This window comes from Hippoglossus stenolepis, chromosome 8, assembly GCF_022539355.2.
Source record: "Hippoglossus stenolepis isolate QCI-W04-F060 chromosome 8, HSTE1.2, whole genome shotgun sequence".
Taxonomy (NCBI): domain Eukaryota; kingdom Metazoa; phylum Chordata; class Actinopteri; order Pleuronectiformes; family Pleuronectidae; genus Hippoglossus; species Hippoglossus stenolepis.
Window position 1 is genome coordinate 22203265 of NC_061490.1, and position 20097 is coordinate 22223361.

Consider the following 20097-nt stretch of genomic DNA (forward strand, 5'->3'; position numbering starts at 1 on the left):
TCCCATGAATACACGCACAATATTTCATAGGAATAATTCCAACTGTTGTTGAGGTATTCTGGTGTCGACGTGACAGAACAACACTGCCGAACTCAAAGATGCGCTGCTAACGTAGCATAAAACTGCTCTGTAAGTGTAACTTTTACTGAGCAACAGCGCCCCCTGCAGCCACATGTAGTGATTAATTATGTTGGGCTCTGTGTCCTGTTTAGAATTCTTCATATTTTAACTTTCCTGCTGAATATTGGAGATAAATGTTGGTTTTTTAATGATTTCTCAGTCGTTTGGACTGATCTCTGGACATATTTTCCTATTTCTAAAATAGAACAGTCCATGTGTATTGTTCTCTGTACCAATATTCACCAGACTCTAAATGAACCACCTCGTAAAATATGTTGTCACCAATAAAACACTGTAACATCAGTAAATCCAGAACAAACTTTGCAACGCCTTGTTTGGGAGGGTTGGTCATTAATATTATTTTGACATCAATATCTTTCTGTGTTGCTCATTTAACCAAAGTGAAACCAAAAAGTGAAAAGCGTGTCACGGTTCCATGATGGTGTAATGTTTCTTTCGAAAAAAAAAGAAAAGGCACAACAAGACAAACAGACACTTCACAGTTTGTTCTCTAACAATAATGAGCTGTTTCCATTTTGTGTTGTTTTACCTTTATTTATGTTTGCATGGAACTGAAGACAGATGAATTTGCTCGAGGTGTGAAAGAGCCATTTAAAACGAAAAGAGCAAGCAAAGTACATCATTGGAGAAATTCTACCGTCATTAACTGTGCTAATTTGCAGAAATTGCTAAACCCTGACCTGAATTATTGTGTCAATCACATATGTAGAAAAAAAAACTCTCCATAATAATAACAACAATAATAATAATTATGATCACCATAAATTATATTACATACAAATCAGCTTTACAACACACTGCCAAAAGATTAGGTAAGACTTGTTTGATATTTCTAAGATTCTGAAAATGAAGAAACAAAAAGTAAAATCCCCTCATGGGGTGTTTTAGAGACGGGAACAGGTTATTGACTTTGTGCATACAGGCAGTTTAAGAATGCTAGCCAGCGTATATCCTGTATCTGAAACCCTCGGCAGAACACTGTCTTAATAAAAGCTTAATATGAATTAAAATAGCTGGTTGACACTGGATGTTTTTTACATGCACAGAGAACCTGTTTGACTGGTTGTATGTCAGAGAGAGTATCCTATATACTTATATCCCTATTATCTGTCTGCCCGGTGTCAGTGGCCACCTGAGGCTTCATCGTCATGGATTATTTCTTCTGTCAAGGAGGTTATGTTGCATCTGGCTTTGTTTCTTTGTTTGTTTGTTAGCAGGGTTACACAAAAACTACTCATTACCTAATACCTACTCTCATATTCATTGCGTTTTGGTGAGGATCCGGATGTGGGGGCGAATCGCAGATTATTTTTTCACCTTCTTTAACATTGACGTAGAGCATTTTAATAAATGTTCACCAATTTCTGACCAAAATCAGGCCCATTTAGGGAACTGATCCTTATGACTGTGTGAAATGTAGTTTGATTGAAAACAAGGGGACCCGTTTGACCTCGGCGGAGGTATGCCCTCCTCTGAGGAGGGAGAACCAGACATGACGATTTGTGTGAGCAAGTTGTTTTGACTAAAACCAGCTTTGAGCAGCATCATCATCATCACTACCATCTGACATCAGATGTTTCGCCTAAGCTTAGGCACTTCCACCTTTTGCCTTAGAGAGGTTCATGTGATACATGTGTCCGATAATTATTTAGATGGCCCTCGAAATATGTGATAAAAATGTACATGACCCTTGATAGAAAAAGCCCCCCCCCCCACCCCGCAGTTAGAGGCTGGGTCCTGCTCTGTTCTATAAGCTTGTATCAAGTCAGTGTTCAGTCACTGGTTGAATGATGTGTGATTTTTAATTTTCCACACTGGCTTCTCATCCCAGTTCAATACTTATAAATTTGTGCCTGCCAGCACAGAACTCATTTACTGTACATCCATGCATCTTTTTTTCCCTATCAACAAACATCACGTTATTATATTTTGGACACCATTGTTATCGAGTTAGACTATTACTGAACTTTGACATGACGTCGTGGGCTGATCAAATGTCGTTGAATAGCACAACCAGCTGGCTAGTCAGCGTCACTTTTTGTCATTCAAACATCTGATGCAACCCTGCGAGAAATAAGCATCCGCTCGTCAAAGTGAAGTGACGCTCGAATTTCCCAAAGACCCCAGAGATCAGTGTCCTGTGGTCTTTCAGCACAATATGAATATACACACGCATACACACATACACACACGCGCACACACACACACACACATTGTCTACAAGAGATAACACCTTGGCCACTCACGTGCAAGTATGATGTGCTTTAGGTCTGTTTTTTCCAGATAGACCAATATAAGAGCCTCAGGGGGATGAAGCATAAGATGAGACAGACATTTTACGTTGGCCACGGTGTAGGAAAATCTCAAAATATTTGTTTTACACATTCTACAGTTGGATGCTGGGAAAAAAAAAAGCTGTGACATATTTCCGAACCGGACAGTGTTTGAATTAGATTTACAAAACCTTGCCAAATGTTATCAAAAGTGACAGGTGGCATTTTCTTCTTTCATTTATTATGAGAGGCTACTGAGTCACAGCAAACATTAAATACAATTATGTAAAAACAAAGATTCGCAGACGCGTTTCCGTCTCCCGCTTCACTCGGTTATCTTCTCGGGATGTAAGCAACCGAAGGAAAGAGAGGAGACGGGTTCGCTCTCGGTCAGATGGACACGTAAAGATAAGAGAACAAAAAGCTCGGTTACTCCTTCCCCCGATGCTTCGACTGGCAGCAGACACAGTGACAGTTACAGGAGACACACGTAGAGCAAATAGTGAGATGGAGGCAAGCACCCGGACGGCCGTCGTTTGACAGTAACATCAACAATCACAATGAGGAACAGGGAGAAAGCAACAAAAACATGGCCACTTGTTGCATGTTTTAGAGCCCATGCATTACAACTGAGGCTGGAAATTTACACTATTTATTTTACATCGTCCAATGGGTCCTGCTCTGACCCAAAAAGTTTTGTCCCAAATCGTGGCATATGAAGGGGCATCCCATGGGAGAGGGGCAGCGTGAGTGGGGAGTACTGGCATCAAGTGATCTGTGACATTTCTGGAGAACCGAGGAGTCGTCATATGCAGGGGGAGATCCAGTAGAGGAGGCGAGGGGGGGTTATTATGGGGCAGGGGGTGTGCGTGATACGGGGTTGCCACTGCGTCTCGCATAGCCGAGGGATCAGGGAAGGATCGCGATTCATTTGGCTTTGATTTCCGTGTAGTTGCTGCCGTCATCCCCCCTCCCTGAGGCCCCCTCCCTGGGCCTGGCCCCGATAAACTCCAGAGCGGCATAATTCAGCTCTTGTTTCTCCAGTCCTGCCATAGAGCCCACAGGTTGATAATCCCCGTCTTCTCCCTGCGGACAGAAGGACCGATCAGCGGCGCAAATCACCGGCGAGGTGCCAGCGACACCTCACATGACAGAAGAGTGCAACAGACACCATACAGGAAAGATGTTAGTGGTTACTGGTCGACATACTGGCGAGGAGACTGAGATGTTTCCTGTTAGTTTGGCAGTTTGTGTTAGCGATGAGGCAGCCATGCAGAAGGCAGTTTTGGAGACAAATGGCAGTGTACAGAGCGGAGAAGCTGACATGCGACGAGATGCGTCTGTCACTTGTGCTTTTAATGGGGACTTGTTTAGGAACCTTACCGTAGTCTCCTCTAGAATGGAGTTAAACTTTGAGCCCAACAGCTCTGTCTTAAGCTGTGCAGGAGTTAGGGGAGAGAGAAACAGACAGAAAAACGCAGAGAAGCAATGAAAGCAGGAGAAAACAGTGTTTGGAAAGGTCATGATGCAGCTACGAGGTTGCTTGTCGGAGGGATTCCTCCTGCGACCTCGTTTTCAGAGGTCAAAATGGGGTCTTGTGATTTAAGACGTGTATGAATGCACACAAATACAACCCCAAACCATCTGAGAATGGTCATCCGACCCATCCTCCATTAGAATCATAATCATTGACATCGGCATGTCTCACCACTTTCTTCCTCAGATTTTGTTTGTCCTTCTTGACTGCGCTGTAGTACAAAGCTGGGTTCTCCAGGACCACTTCCTGTCTAGGGTTGCCATTCTCTCTGGGGGACGGAGTCACATAATCAGACTCGGTCTCGACTGCCACGAACGCAGGGCGACACGCCAAGCCTGGGCATCCATTTTAAAACAACAAGCTGTGTGAGGTTATGTTGGAGGCCAACTGAGGCTGTGAGTGACGTGGTTATTTTATGGGTTTAGTCGCTGAGCTCACACCCACTTCAGGGGTGATTTGCCAGTTAAGCTTGTAAATTTGGGGGTCCAAATACGCCTTGAGGCCTAAATAAAGCACCTTGGTTAAGAGGGCTACCTGGGTTGTATTGAGCGTAGCGGGTCAAGGATACAGAAGCAGTGTCAGAGGCTGAGAATCGTGCCTGCAAAATATAAGGTTAGTCCAGCTTGCTAACCCAATGTGGATCATTTCACTTGGGACTTGTCGCCGCAGATAAACTGAAATTGCTCTGGAGAAATGGTTCTCGCGTCCCACATACACCATATAAAATGTGCACCAATGTGTTTTAGAATGGATGACTAGGCTTAAGTGTTTCCTTGGATTTCAGAAAATGCTTAGTGAGGAACATTACGTTTCTGCCTCGCACCGGCCTCTAAATTAGTTTATACTCACTTCTTGTTGTTGTGGCCAACGTATCTCACTGCTGCAATGATGAAGGCTATGACCGCTACTCCTCCGATGGTGCCAACTATAACTGCCATCATGTACTTTTCTGAAAATAAGGGTGAACAACATCGAAAATTAGGGCTTTGTTAAACACAATTTCTCCGGCCACTGGCTGTCGCTGCCACAGAGGCAGAGAATCCATTACATCTGCTTAAACAACTTTCTCTATGCCATGTCCATCTACACAGTTAGTCTGTCTCTTAACACCCAGACTCCTCTACCTTGTCTGTACCAATGATCCAATCATTCCTCGATGAGATACATCTTTACATCTATGGTTTAATGAGGAATATGTTAGCTTAGACTTTTCTTGAGATTTGCGGACATTTAACAATAATGTCTTATTATGGTTTCTACTCACTCTCCTGCTGCAGCTCCAGAAGTACGCTCTCTCTTCCGTACGAGTTGTAGAAGCTGCAGTGGACGTTGACGGCCGGGCCGCCGTTGTCCACCCGCTCTCCTTTCTCCCGCAGCTTGATCATGCCCGTGGAGGTGTGTCCGTCCGTGTGCGTGTAGAAGTTGTACCGGCCGTCGGTTTCGTTGATGGTGATGTTCAGGTCGGGCAGGTAGAACTCGATGGTGGGCTCGGGGTTTCCCGTGGCTATGCAGACGCACTGGACTCCCTCCCTCACCACTGTGCACTTTGACTCCTCCAGGAGGACTGGGGCATCTGTCAGAGGCAGCGCATTTACATTTACAGGTTCAGTGTGTAAGATATAGGTGAAAAGGACCTATTGGCAGACATTTTATATAAAATAATCCTTGTGATGTTTTCACTAGTGTATAATCATCTAGAATTTAGATTCTAAATTGTACGAGTTGTTGTTACCCTAGAATGAGTCCTTTATGTTTAAATACTTTATATTTACATCAGGAGCGGGTCCTCTCTACGGAGGGCCGCCGTGTTTTTTTACAGGGGCCCAGACTGGACAAACTAAACACCTTTTGAGTTTTTATGAAAACTGAAGGCTACCACATGTGGATGGGGAGGGTGAGGTGAGGGGTATTCAGCTGCAACATGCAACTTCACCACTAGATGTCACTAAATTCTACACACTGAACCTTTAAAAGATACTCACTGTGCCCCTAATATTGCTATGATTCACTTTGTCCTACATTTACACAACTATTGGATAAAATACAGTAACCTGCAGCACTCACACTCAACAGTGATGTTAAAGGAGCTGCTGGCTCGGCCGTGCTCGTTCTCGGCCAGGCAGCGGTACTGTCCGTCTCCCTGCGGTGTGATCTTCGCGATCTCCAGCACGGACAGCTCGTCAGCGGTGATGGTGCCCACCAGCTCCCCGTCTTTCAGCCAGGTGAGGGTCGGGGCCGGGCTGCCCTGGGTGCTGCAGTGCAGCGCCAGTGTGGTGCCCTCTGTCACAATCATAGAGTCGTTCACCACGGGCTCACGTGGAGGGTCTGCAACAAAAATGTAAAAAAAAAAAAAGGTTTTCAGATCTGGGAAATGTCTCTTCATCGTTCACATAGTTCAAATTAATTTTGTTTGGCCACATGGAGGCACCAGAAAACAGAAACCACCTCACGGCTCTATGGCTGATTTCAGACAAGCACTGAAATCTGGACATTTTCGTGATCAGAGTTATTGGCTTCCAACATATTTCGTAACTTTTGCTGCCAGCCCCATAGTAAAATGTGCGAGCGAGCCCCTGTGAGACTACAGCAGGTCATTGTCATGCAGGGACAGGACTTCTTTATTGTTCCATCATTTCATCCTCATGACTCTGAAAACAAATTATTTTCTCTGGACTATTCCTTTATTGTGTGTGATGGGGAAAATCAAGTTTCATTTTAATCATCATCTAAACTCCTGATTGGTTCCAGCCCCAGTCCAGGATGAACTGTGTTGATAATGGATGGACAGGATGAACCTAAACTCCAGAATGAAATCCAATGTACTTATTCCTTAATAGATACTAACTGTGCACAGTAAGCATGAATGAAGAGGGACACTCACACTTGACAGCCAGGTACAGTGAGGTATTCATCATCCCGTAGCCGTTGTCACCAACGCAAGTGTAGATTCCCTCCTGTATGGGTGTCAAATCATCCAGGGGGAGCGAGATGTTGGACGCCGTGTCCCACAACAGCTCCTGGTCTCCAAACATCCAGGAGATCCTGGACACAGGGTTACTCTCCACCTCGCAGTGCAGCACCACGGAGCTGCCCTCCATCACCTCCGAGGACACGTTGACCCACACCGAGCGGGGAGCGTCTGGCAGGATAAGTACAGTAGACATTTTAATCTCCGAGCACTCAGGTGTCCGGACAACGATGAAGAACTGGTTCTTAAAAAGGAGTAGATCTTTGCTGCTAAAGTAATTAAGGTTGTGAAAGTAGAACAGCAATGTATTTTTGTTTAAATCTAATGGAGCTAAAATGTTTTCAGTGTATATATTTGATGCAAAGTGCAGAACAATGATAGAGCAACATGTCCTTCGTGGTTCACTCAGTTTGGAAGTATACAAAGTCCATGAAAATGTACAAATCAGAGTTTTAGCCTGAGCAGATTTCTACACAAGGCCCAATACAAGGGAAACATGCAGATTATGTTTGAAGCTAACTTATATTGCATAGTATATAGTATTAAACAATATTCAATAATGCATAGCTTTGTTTTAGCTAACAGTGAACAAGGAATGACATAAATGTGCACCTCATTGAATCAGGAATTACAGATAGATTGTTGGACAGATAATTGGCCCCTTTGTGTTAATTTTAGATCCGCCACTGCCCTTAGTAGAATAACTGTCACCTGAAAGCTAGCTTTAGTGTTAGCACCATGGTTTTTAAACCAGCAGTCTTCTTTAGAACATAAATGGTGATGCAACATGACACATGAGAAGATGTTTGAATATGTTACTCAAATGCCTTTTTAACTCTTTGAACTTACACTTGACGTCCAGAGAGACGAGCCTCTCGTAGACCAGCGTGGTGTTGGGGTAGTAGACCCTGCAGCCCAGCAGCTGTCCGTTGTGCATGGGTCTGGGTACGAAGGTGAGGGTGCTGGAGAGCACGGCCGTGTTGCTCTCCTCCAGGTAGTCGGTAGAGAACTCAGGGTCGGGCAGGTAGTCGGTGTACATCCACTGGATCTCCGGAGTCATCTCAGGACAGTTGTCAGGAGCGTAACATGTCAACTCAAGATTCTCGTCGCTGACTATCTCCTCTGGGACGTCAATGCTGGGCTGATCTGGAGAACAGGAAGAAAAAGACATCACTGGATCAAAGAATTTTCTTTGTAAAGCACCATTTTTACTTTTGTACACAGATGCAGCTCAAAGTTAAAGGAACAATATGTTAGTGTACTGAGCAACAGCGCCCCCTGCTGCCACACATGGTGATTCATTCTGTTGGTTCTCATGAGGAGCAGCAAATAAAGCCTATCAATGATTTTACCCATGATCCCTGGCACCTGAAGCAGAAGAGCTGCTGCTGTAAAAAATCCACCAAACTCTGTGAAGAATTCTTCATATTTCAAAAGTTAGAAAGCTGCTAGTTTAAGGTAAAAAAGTTTCATAGTGTTGCGTTAAGTTGAAAACTACAACTGTAAAAATAAAACATTTGTACAAATCAAAGAACTTTCAGGATTAAATGGAGAAATGACAAAATAAAATACATTAAAATCCAGAGCAAGCTCGACCATGCAGCATCTAGTAATATCAGTTTAAATGTACTTTGTTTACATGGTGATAAGTGGTTTCTTCAGGTTAACGGGTAAAGTAATTACATGAGAATACAATGTTGCTGGCCTAATACGGGATTTGTTGTCCCTCGACTAATGGCAACAAACTGCTTTAATAATTCTTGTTCATCGTCTACATTGTATTTTTCACTCCGATCATTAATCCTACCAAGAACTTTGAGCTCAGCGAAGTCTGGGTACGTGTACATGTTGGCTCCACCGAGGTCAGCGCGGAAGTAGTATCTCCCCGAGTGCTCTGTGCCGATGTTGTTGATGAGCAGAGTGCAGTTCCTCTGGTGCAGGTCGCCCAGCAGCTTGGTGCGGCCCTTGTAGCTCTCGTGCACGACGTCCGTGCGCGTCTTGAAGACTACCGGAGGGAAGAGTTGCGGGTAGGGCTGGCCGAAGTACCAGATACCATGAATGCCGCGGTACGGCCTGACCCCGGACGGATACATGAAGGTGCAGGGGATGACCACGCAGGAGTTCGTCATGGCCGAGATGTCCCGCGGTACCCAGACGTTCCACTGGCAGCTGGCATCTGAGAGAGGATCAGGCACAAATGATGAGTGAGGTATGACCATGACTCGTTAATGGTGTGAAATCCCGGCACACATGGTGATAAAAAGGTAAAACATGTCAAACAAGGAAGAGGAAGAAGGATCTATCACCTTTGATGATGAACAGCAGTGTTAAGAGCAGCTCCGAACACCACATGGTCTCTGCTCAGCGCTGGAACATAGACCTCTGCAGCAGAGAACATTCTGTCAGTTTCATGCATCATCAAGACGGAGAGGGAGAAATCAAATGAGGTGTTTTGTAGCATCGGTGCTGGTGCATGACTCATCTGCCCCTGAGAACCATCACACTTACTTCATACATGTTTCTGAAATGAGTTTTAACACAATTTAAACACATTATACTTTGAATAATGTGGAAGAAAACACCAAACTTACTGGATGGATTAAGGCATTTGTTTGACACCAATTTCCCAGGGAATAATTCATGGGTCTTGATTAAAAACATCAGGCACATTTAGGGAACTGATATCTATGAATGAGTGTGTGCAACTTGGTGCAACAGCTCTTTAGAATTTAGAGGGACTGTTGGGCCTTGGTGGAGGTTTTGCACTCTTCCAGTTTTGAGTTTGAAATGGTTCCAGTAAATAAGAAAGAATTTTCTAATCCCATTGAGGAAAAATGTAATCCTAATCAGTGTTAATTAATGCAAATCACCAGAATTCATGTTAGAAGAAGTCTGCATCACAAAAGAGATAATTTTTTTTGCAATTCTAATTACCATCCACATCATAAATTAGCAATTGGGACCGATGCACATTTTTCCAGTGGACAGACTGACTAAAATCAAACCTGACTTAATTCTTCGAGGTGTGTGTTTTGTCTTAAAGCAGCAAAAACAATCATTTACTGTTTGGTCCATATGTTGTGTTCTTGTGAATTCAAAACCTTTTTTGCTGTTTTAAAATACTGCGACGGTGGGTTCACCTTGAAAAGCTGATGGTAGAAACGGACTCCGCAGCACAGCTCGTCAGCAGCTCCACTAGAGGGTGCTCACTCACGCCCAGACAGCCTGACAGCCTTCTTCTCTGTAAAGAGAAAAGAATCAGTGACATCAGCAGCAGCAGCATCATCATCATCATCGCCATCGTCAGGCAGTGACATCACTCCGAGCTGTAGCAAGTCACACGAACACACAAACTCAGCTCAGCGTCACTCGGCACCTGGTCGCTCCCCCTCAGTACAGTCACTCGTTACAGTCGCGTAATCGTCCAGCCAATGAATGACTCCCACTGTTGAGCTGAGCTCTGACACGAAGCCAAACTCCGCTCAGCAAACATCATGTCATCTTAGATCACTGATACGATCTGTTCTGCACGAGCAATAAAGGAGGGGGAGGGACTGATAATACTAATGTAATGTGATGTGATGTAATGTAATACTCAGTGATCACAAGATACGTGAACCAGTTATTGAGAGAGTGGATCAATTAGTCTCATGGCAGCATCAACATATTGTTCCAAAATGCCTACAGAGCATCAACAGTTAAAGCTGAGTGATGTGGCCAAAAATTATATAAAAGGCAAAAAAAAATTCAAACCAGTCGATATTAATAACTTCATCTTTATGAGCAGCAACATTTCACAAATCTAAGGTAGATCAATTATGGGCTGTAGGTCCTCACTGTGCTTACACAATACAAAACCTTATATCAATATACAGTTTATTTGGCAGTTTTGTTACATGAAAATTATGTTTGTTTGTGTTGTTTTTTGGATGTTTGCTTTTTGTGTTGTTTTTTTTTGCATTCATGTTGATTTTGTTTCAAACATTTTCTGAGGTAAATCAATATCACACCTCCTCACTGTGCTTACACATTACATAAGCATTATATAGAAATGATATTGCGATACAGGGTTTTTCTGCTCCAATTAAATCTAAGACTCTTTAAGACCAACCGGCGCTCAGAAGCAGAAATCATCTAGAAAACTAAAAGAAATAATAATGTGACATTTATAGTGATAATTATCGATATCAACTGATGTGAACATTTTTATTGCGATATTTAGTTCTAATTTCTATAGAAGGAATTTAAACGGAAAAAGAAACTGATTCTGAAACAGCTGCAATATTCTGTTTCATTAGGAGATAAATTACCAGCATCACTCATTTACAGTAGCAATCCCTGCTCACCTAATATGAAGTAGTAAGTAAAGGTTCACACTAGTTTTTTAGAGATTTGCGTCTTAAACATCTGGTTGTGTTTTAATAATTTCATTTTCCTGGTATTTACTCTGAATGCTCTTTATGTTTGTTAGCATCAGGACACAAATGGCATTAATGCAGAACATACCATAATTCACCTGTTTACACTCATCAGTAGATTGTAATGTTCTGCGCTTCGTCCATTTTATTCTGTCGATTTACTTTTCTAAAACTGTAACTGGCTTTTACTTCTTACTTTTGTTGTTCTAAAGGAAATCTAAATGTGATGAGAAAAATAAACAGTGTGTTACATTGGAGTGGCTGCAGAGGGAGTACATGCAGGAGTGGCAGCAGAGGATTTAGCCTCACGCTGCAGCAGCCGGTGTGCGCAGATGGCAGGCCTGAGAGTGGATTGTGCTGCGGAGCTTCGTGATTAACACATCCCAACATCCCCCGGAGAATCCGTGACTACTATTAGCTTTGTTTATTCGAGAGGAGTGAAAAATCCTGCCGTGGATTTGTCATGTTTGCTCGTCATGCAGTTCCAGAGCCAAATAGTCCCAAAGATCTGAACACTTAAAGGAAGTTCACTTATTGAATAGCTTCTCCTCCTCCATGTGCCGCTCGTCTTTAAACCAACAACTGGATTGATTGCTTATTTAAAGATCCAACAATCATAAAGCAACACGGTTATTTATTCGCAGTCGTGCTTCTGTTCAACTGGTGAATTTAAGCCCAGTGTTCATGTGGTATTTTTTGCTCTGTTTTTGGTCTTCACCAACTCCTGAAGGAAATATCTGTCTCTTTAGCTGCTCCACTGTTTTCACCAGCTAGCTGTTAACCTTTTTGTTGTCATTTGGTGCAGTGCAGGTGGTGTAAGCTGCCTCCTGCATCCACAAATGGCTCCAGAGCCGCTTTTCCACCTGACCTGAAAACCCACTAACATCTGGCTTTTGTCTGCAATGGGAATGGTTGCAATCAGCACAGAGGTGAGAGAGCGCTCACAGTAAGGTTTCATGACGTTGAACATGGGGGAGAAAGACAAACTCCTCTACTGGCAATGGGAAAGGTGGCAATCACCCTTTTTTTAAAACCTGCATATACGTGCAAATTTGTATGTAGAAGAGGTAAATGAGAGTGAGATGAAACTGTGTAACTGAGTGAATGAGCTGAGATGAAACTGTGAGACTCAAACGAAGCTGCAGAAGCTTTGTTATTGAACCCTGCTACTCGTCAGAGGTGATGGAACTTCACAAGGCATTGAACTACAGCCAGGTGCATCACTCTTTTGGGTCCCCTGGAAACATTTCCGTTGTCGTATTCAGTCCATTTCTGTATTTGCATGTGTTGTGACTTTTTGCGGCGCAGGTGTCGTCAAACTGATGAAGTGTTTTTTTCTGTTTTGATGTGTTTTCTCAATATGCAGTGCGTTGATCTCTCGGCCTCCGTACTCGTGACTCCAGAGAGCATCTTAAACATCTCAGCCTGAGCGAGGTCACATTCTGAGACGTCTTGACTCATAATGCTGCACTGTGGTCCGTCACTGTCATAACTTTCTCCAACATTGCGTCAAGCTCCACCATCTGCACTGCAACAAAAGGCCAAGAGCCGGGCGAGTGCCGGAGCAGCGGCCGGAGAGAATAGAGCCGAGCGGCCAGGCAGGGCGACCGATACCACCCCCAACCACCCAACGACAACGGCCTCATTGATGGGGCAGACAAACGGCTGGGTCAGAGCATACGTGTGCACACTTACACACACACACAGGCGACACGCACACAAAACACTTGCCTCATACCAGCCTCAGCACCAGGCTCCTGCCACCTCTCAGTCCTGACCTCTTCTTCTTCTTCTCCCTGAGTCGGTCGTCTTGCTCTGAATCCAGATGTCCTCTGGGAAAACACAGAGAAGGAAGATAAAGAGAGATGCTGGACGGAGACAAGGAGAAGGGGAAGAGAGGGAGTCTGTGTGAGCTTCGGTTTACATGTGTCGTGGGCAGCTCTGAATATGCATTCAGGCATTTCTGGAGCGGTTCTTTGGCCCACTCAGAATTCCTCTGCTCTCTTCCACCATTTCCCCCGAGCTGCTCCGTGTGTCTCGACGCCCTGAACTCTGAACCAGGATCGCACTTCCCTCTAAGGTCGAAGCTAAACGTGTTGACATGAGCTGAACTTTTTCTTGCTACCGGCGCCTGAGACACAAGGGCAAAATCTGGTGGGGGCAAAGGAACGATGACTCATTATCAATATGAGTAAGGCGGCATTGGAGTCACATACGGAGAGTAGGAGGAACATAGAAGTTGTGAGATGAATACGGTTATGTAAATGACAGATTTACATATTTTTGATCTTAGCTTTGTGTTTAAAAGCATAAAACACACAATTACACTCATTAAAACTGTTTGAATATGAAGGTGCATCCGGATACATTTGAATTTTAGAAATAGAAAAGGGCTTCAGGTCATGATCACTGCTCTTTCCAGTCGTAATCAGATCTAATATTTTCTCTGCTGAGGAATGTTTGTGGGCGGGGAGCACGAGCGTAGATCCACTCAGAGGTCCAGCTAGTTTACATACAAACGTAACAAAGGCAACTTCTATATCCATGTGGAACTTTTTTTTTTACACCCTCATTGTTACATGTCGGATGAGTCACTGCGTCCAAAGGCCGTCAGGCCGCCGGCCAAGTGATGGCATCGGCTGAGCTGCGGATAACCTCAAGGGAATCCCTCTGTAAACAGTCTGGAGACGAGCTGAAGAGGAGAATGCTGCATTGATGGTGTGGAGATGTGTAAAACAAATACACTGCATGCCATAACCCCCCCTCACACACACACACTCGTGCAAACACACCCATGCCAGCACACTTCTCAGTGTGGGGTGTGCAGCTATGTGACCTTCCTTTGCATCTCCTCCGTGCAGCTCAGCCTGCTCCATTGTCCCGCTGGGACTGGAGTCATTGTATGTACAGTGTATGCGTGAGAGCAGCTCCAGTGAGCACATTGTTAAAATAAAATAAAATCTTGATTCTTTACAAAGACGGAGGCAAAACGGAATTTGATGACGCTTCAATAGTAAATCAAGAGGAAACAAATGAGCAAAGAAAGCTCAAAAATCAAACATGCTCCGCTGTATATTACATCACAATAAGTGCATGTTATCTATTTTTAAAAACAGCGAATATAATCTAATTTCTGTCATCGGATTTCCAGTAAATAAGGATTAAATTTATTCTGAAACAATATCTTGTTTCAACTTTCAGTAGCACTCACAGCCAACAGTTAAAGTGTCTTACAGATTTCATTAAAATAATTTCTCTATCATTTGTGTTTTACACATTTGATTGTTGAAGTTGAGTTCGCTCAGTTCATACCTGAAGATGTGTCGTGTAAAAGTCTGATCTTGTTTCTGCAGAACCTTTATTAACCGAGGGAATCGAACCTCAACATGATCACAGATTCCACATCACGCTTCAGGGAACACAGACGCTTCCTGAGCAATCAGCTCGGCTAAATTAGGCCACGACACCTTTTTATGAGTCATTTCTTTTTACGTTGTTGAAATTGCTCACACAGAAAGTCAACTGTGCCAAGAAGAAGATTTTCACTGTGAGTTATCGTCTGTGGCTCTTTGGATGGCCGGGGACGAAGTGGCGTGGCGTGGGATAAAAGAATGGGAACCTTGTGTGCGGAACACTGCCCATTGTACCAGGGAGAAACTGGAGGAATTTTTTTTTTTTTCCGGAACAGGCCCGCTCACAGCTTGCGCTTTGCTGTTTGCCTGTGACGCGCGTTGGTCCACAACGAGCTTAGGCCCCCACTGAAATACTCAGAGGAGCAGATGGTCTTAAAACATGACTGCTCCCTCCTGCCACACATGGAGCGCTGAGCTGCCATGAGTCCAGTGCACCACACACACACACACACACACACACACACACACACACACACACACACACACACACACACACCCACACACACACACACAAGCACAAGATACCAACATAAACACAGACTTATGCCAATATCCAGTCACACAGTCTGTCCAAGGTGCTGCAGAGAGAGAGCTGGCATCAGTTGAGGATTCGGACTCGGACTTTGAGGTTTCTGTTTGCCTCTTACAGTTAATATCCTTAAACGTGTGTGAGATGCATGACAGACTCTTTTTACATTACATTATTACATTGATATTGTTTTGTCACGCCCATGATACGTGTGGTATTTAGTGTGTCAGGGCAGTTTTTATTCTCACTATCTGTTCGATTTTGTATTTGCTGTTGCTGCTGTGACATGTGTATCTTTCTCTTTCAAGGTAAAGGTTTGTTGAGGGAGTTTTTTTTTACATATCATTGGGTGTGTGCCCCAACACCGATTCAACTAAATCGGGGGGGGCCACAATTTACACAGAGGGGCCAAAAAATTATATGTCCAAAATGCACAGTTCCTGATTCAGCGAGGTGCATGTTTGGGTCATTCCTCGTTAGCTCTTTAGCTTTGAGCAAAGCCTCACATCATTGTAGATATTTAGAAGATTCTTCCTCGTTAAAGCAGGTTGACTTCTCCCCTCGAAGAACTTATTTGACATTTTCCCGTTCGGCTTTAACAGGCGTGCATTTTTTTTTCCATCTCTAGATATAGATGGTATTTTAAAAAACAGGTGGGAAATGCATCTTTTAGCAAGGCCACATAAAACGAGCATGGCAGCGGAGTGAGAGGCAGTTGGCAGATCACCAACGTCAACAAGAGGCCAGCAGCACCGACCGCTCGTCTCCATCTCCTCTACCTGGCAAACCCGGTGACTCTGGCCATCCCCGGCCCTGTGGGCAGATGGCGAGCCACAGGCCTCCCTCTCTTATTAGAGCGCTCTCCCTTCCGCTCTGAACCAAAGGGGGCGACAAACAGAGCCGTCACCTGTTCGGCCGCACGGACAAATAAGAGTGTGCTCCCTAAACCGAGAGAGCGAGTGTGGATCTGCTCTCGGCTTTCTTCTTCCTCCGCCACTCGTCTGATGCCGGTGACATTTGGGAAGATGACACATCAGCCTGATGGGCAGCTCTGTCATTCATGGAGGAATGATGCAAGATGTCATTACATGAGAGAAGACTCCCACACATCATGGAATTCACTCCCTACTGAACTAATTCTCCAGCTTCTATTAAATCCCGTCGTCATACGTTTCTTTTTATTGAAGCTTTTATAAATGATCGACATCGGCTCTTATTTACCTACCTATTTACCTGTCTGTTTTATTGTTTTATTTTCTCTGCTCATGCTATAACTGTTTCTTCCTTGTAAAGCACTTTGTAATATTCTCAAGAAAAGTTGTTTAAATCAAGTTTTTTTTTATTATTACTATTATTATTTTAAAAACTCATAATTAAAACCCGGTGGTAGATGGAGAAACCTGCGACACAACGATTGTTACAAAACCCATTCACTGAATTAAAGGAGAAACTATAATTCAAGGTCAAAATCTAAAATGTGACACCGGTGATATAATAAATTTTACCTCGTGAGGATTGTGATCTTCAAAATTCACTAACTAGGCTCTAATAATTATCACTGCTCCTATAACGGCTTCACCTCCACACACAAAGGTTTGTTTTTTCTCTTCTATAAAAAAACACATTTCCACTTTCTTCTTAGTAAAGCTCCTGCCTGCACATGCAGATAAACACACTGACTTCTGACATCGTCATTAAATAAAACAAATCTTTGTCTTGTGAAACTGTTGAGGTTGTGATCGGGGGGGGGGGGTTCTACCTGCACCAGACGTGTGTGGATGAGCTGATACTCTCAGTGCTAATGGTTAAATCTGTCCAGTAATAATGTGCTGGGCTTTTAGCAGCCCCCTGACATCCAGCACACACACACACACTCATGTGCATTCTCACATTACACATCATCACAAAGAAGCTTCACTCATGCATACACACACACACACTCTTAGCCATTACCTAACTCTAATTTGTGACTCATCCAACTTAGATAGACAGATAGATAGATAGATAGACAGATAGATAGATAGACAGATAGATAGATAGATAGATAGATAGATAGATAGATAGATAGATAGATAGATAGACAGATAGACAGACAGACAGACAGACAGACAGACAGACAGACGATAGGTAGATAGATACAGTAGATAGATAGATAGACAGATAGATAGATAGATAGACAGACAATTAGATAGATAGATAGATAGATTGTCAGGTCCTCCCTTGATTTCAATCTGCTTACAATATCAGAAATGGCATATCAGAAGAAACCTGCCGCCCCTCACCTGTGTAGGTGTCCAAGCTGCGAGTGTTCACCACCTCCTGTATGAGCCTTCTCTCTGACTCTCGCACGCCAAGCGTCACTCCAGCCTGTCGCCAACAAGATCTCTCGCCACTCTCTGTACCAAGCCCCAACGGTGGGGAATAAACTGCCCTCCCCACCACCACCATCATCATCACCATCGCCATCACCCCCTCCCATATGAAAATCAGTCCTTCAGTATAGCAGCATTGTTCTAAGGCTTCGCCCTGAGGCCAAGCCATTCATAAATACACACAGGGCCACAAGGGCCACACTGTTCCCCCTCACCCCAACAAATATGGGTGAGGCTTTGAGCTCCAGTACTTTCCATACAACACCGCCCGATTGGCTCATGCTGGATGGAACCGAGCATATTTGACCAATTTGGATTGATGAAGTACACGTCCACATTTTTTGTTTTGTGTGTGTGTTTTTGAGGTCAGTGTACCAGAAGGCAGGAAGTGAGATTGGGAGGAGGCGATGAAGATGATGAAGAGGGGCAGGGAACAACATGAGAGAGAGAGAAAGGAAATAAATTGAAGCAGCTTTGAGGCTAAAAGCTTTCGTTTGTCTTGTGGTCACGTGTTTAAACCTTTGGGACTAAAAACCCAAGGCAACACTTCAGAGGCCAGAAAAAGCAGAACAACGTTTTATCCCAACGACCACAAATCTGCTGCTCAGAGCCTGATGTAGTAATCATAACAGATATACTAAAGAATATAAGAATCACTAGTAGAGAACGTACCTCCGCCAAGGTCCAACAGTCCCCAACATCAGTGCCCAACAACAGTCCCCTCAAATTCAATCAAGCTGCACCAAGTTGAACCACTCAGTTCCCTAAAAGTGCCAGATTTGTCATCGAGACCCATGAATTGTTCCCTGGGCAACGAGTGGAAATGTCCAAAGAACAACCAACATTTATATTAACAATGTTAATGAACATGAACAAGGAATTCCTGAAACTGCACATACATTTTATCTTGTTTTTTCTTGACCCGTGTCCCAACCTTCCACCGGGTGTCGCTGAAATCTGGTCAGTAGAGTGAACTCAGGTAATGTGGGACATTGAAAATGCATGACAAGGTCAATGACATAAGATCTGACCAGGTTAATGTTATAATTCCGTCCTAAATTTCCTCCGTTTTTTAAAACATTTTTTAGTTATTGCTCCCTGTTGTTTGAATTTTAATAAATATTTAAAAAATGTGATAGAATGTTTAAAATTAGTTTTATAGTTTTGTTATTTAGGCTATAGGGTTATTTATGAAAAAACAGGACTTTTTTATGCCAATATGAATCAATGAAATAAGTAATATTGAGCTTGTCATGCATAGAGCAAAGTATTTTTATTAAAGCCTAATACAAATGTCCCAGATCAAATTTATAAAGCCGTGTCATGTCTCCTCTGGGTCTGATATCTCCAAGCTTCTTTCTGGTGTTGTTAGAAAACATATTAGGATTTACAGATAGGTGTAATATGTTGATCTAATGCTTCCCAGATATCCTGCAGGCATAGATTTTAGATTCCTGCATATGCCAATTTTCCTATTTTGAAATGTTTTTGGATCCACACCAAAATTTGATGGGTTTTTCCCCGACACATCCTTTGACCAAGTTGTATCCGTCCAGTAGGTTTTGCGTAATTTTGCTTGAAAACAAACAAGCGTACAAACTAACTAACTAACAAACAAACAGAGAAGCGTGACACTGAACCTCCTTGGTGGAGGTAATACCAGCAGCTACAAGCAGAGCATCACCTGCTCTGTGCTGCCTTCAGGTAACACACGAGAGATGGGAAAGATTCCTGTGTTTACAACCTGTGAGCCTTCAAGACATTTGCATTGTTTTGTAAAGATCACAGATCCTGTACAATGACAACATGACACTGCGTCCATTTATTTACACTGACGGACTTCGAGGTGACACGTGTTTGTCTGACATTGTCTGTTACAGAGGCGGATTTAGAAAAGTCGTAATCACAGCTTGGATGATGAGGTGACAGGTATTTACAAGCTGGAAGCTGAACTAAAACTAGTGCTGTGACATTAACACAGCATTAATGTAACAGTAATGATGATGAGGTTAAGATTATATGAAATGCTGTAGTTTCTTTTTCTTAAATTAAGAGAAAAACATCACAAAACAGTTTTGTTCATCGTGGAAAGAAACTGTCATCAAGTACGGATGACGACAAACTTCAGTAAAACAACATAACTTTTATAATTACTTTGCTTTGTCGATAAGTTTGAACTTGAAACTCATGTGATTGGTCTGTACTGCATCTTGGTGTAACGCTGGAGATGTGTATCAGAAACATCTCCACTGTCTCTGTGACCACAGACACTACAGACTCCTCCCTGATGATGAACCACACAGTGAAATGAGGTCAATCCACTGTTGCATCTTGTTTTCCTGTCATAGTTCCACATTGTAACTTTACCACCTTCATTATATTCAACACTAGAAGCTCGCAGGGTGCACACCTCCAACCAAAGACCAGCATTCCCTTTAATTCTGCA

At 43.3% G+C, this 20097-nt stretch overlaps 1 protein-coding gene across 4 annotated transcripts; it reads right to left on the reverse strand.

The window, feature by feature from the left end:
• Window positions 1-654: 654 nt before the first annotated feature.
• On the reverse strand, window positions 655-17699 carry LOC118114051 (myelin-associated glycoprotein). 4 transcript variants are annotated; one of them, XM_035164247.2, is made up of 13 exons: window positions 17562-17699; window positions 13076-13169; window positions 10060-10160; window positions 9226-9301; window positions 8727-9095; window positions 7769-8065; window positions 6833-7090; window positions 6016-6276; window positions 5216-5524; window positions 4801-4900; window positions 4123-4219; window positions 3798-3851; window positions 655-3500 (listed from the first exon to the last, which is right to left on the reverse strand). In XM_035164247.2, the coding sequence occupies exons 4-13, from the start codon at window positions 9269-9271 to the stop codon at window positions 3342-3344; spliced, it is 1950 nt and encodes a 649-aa protein (XP_035020138.2). In that variant the 5' UTR covers window positions 9272-9301; window positions 10060-10160; window positions 13076-13169; window positions 17562-17699; the 3' UTR covers window positions 655-3341. The 4 variants fall into 4 exon arrangements, with proteins under 4 accessions (XP_035020138.2, XP_035020139.2, XP_035020141.2 ...); XM_035164248.2 differs by lacking the exon at window positions 3798-3851; XM_035164251.2 differs by lacking the exon at window positions 4123-4219 and having other exon boundaries at window positions 3358-3500.
• Between the last annotated feature and the right edge of the window lie 2398 nt (window positions 17700-20097).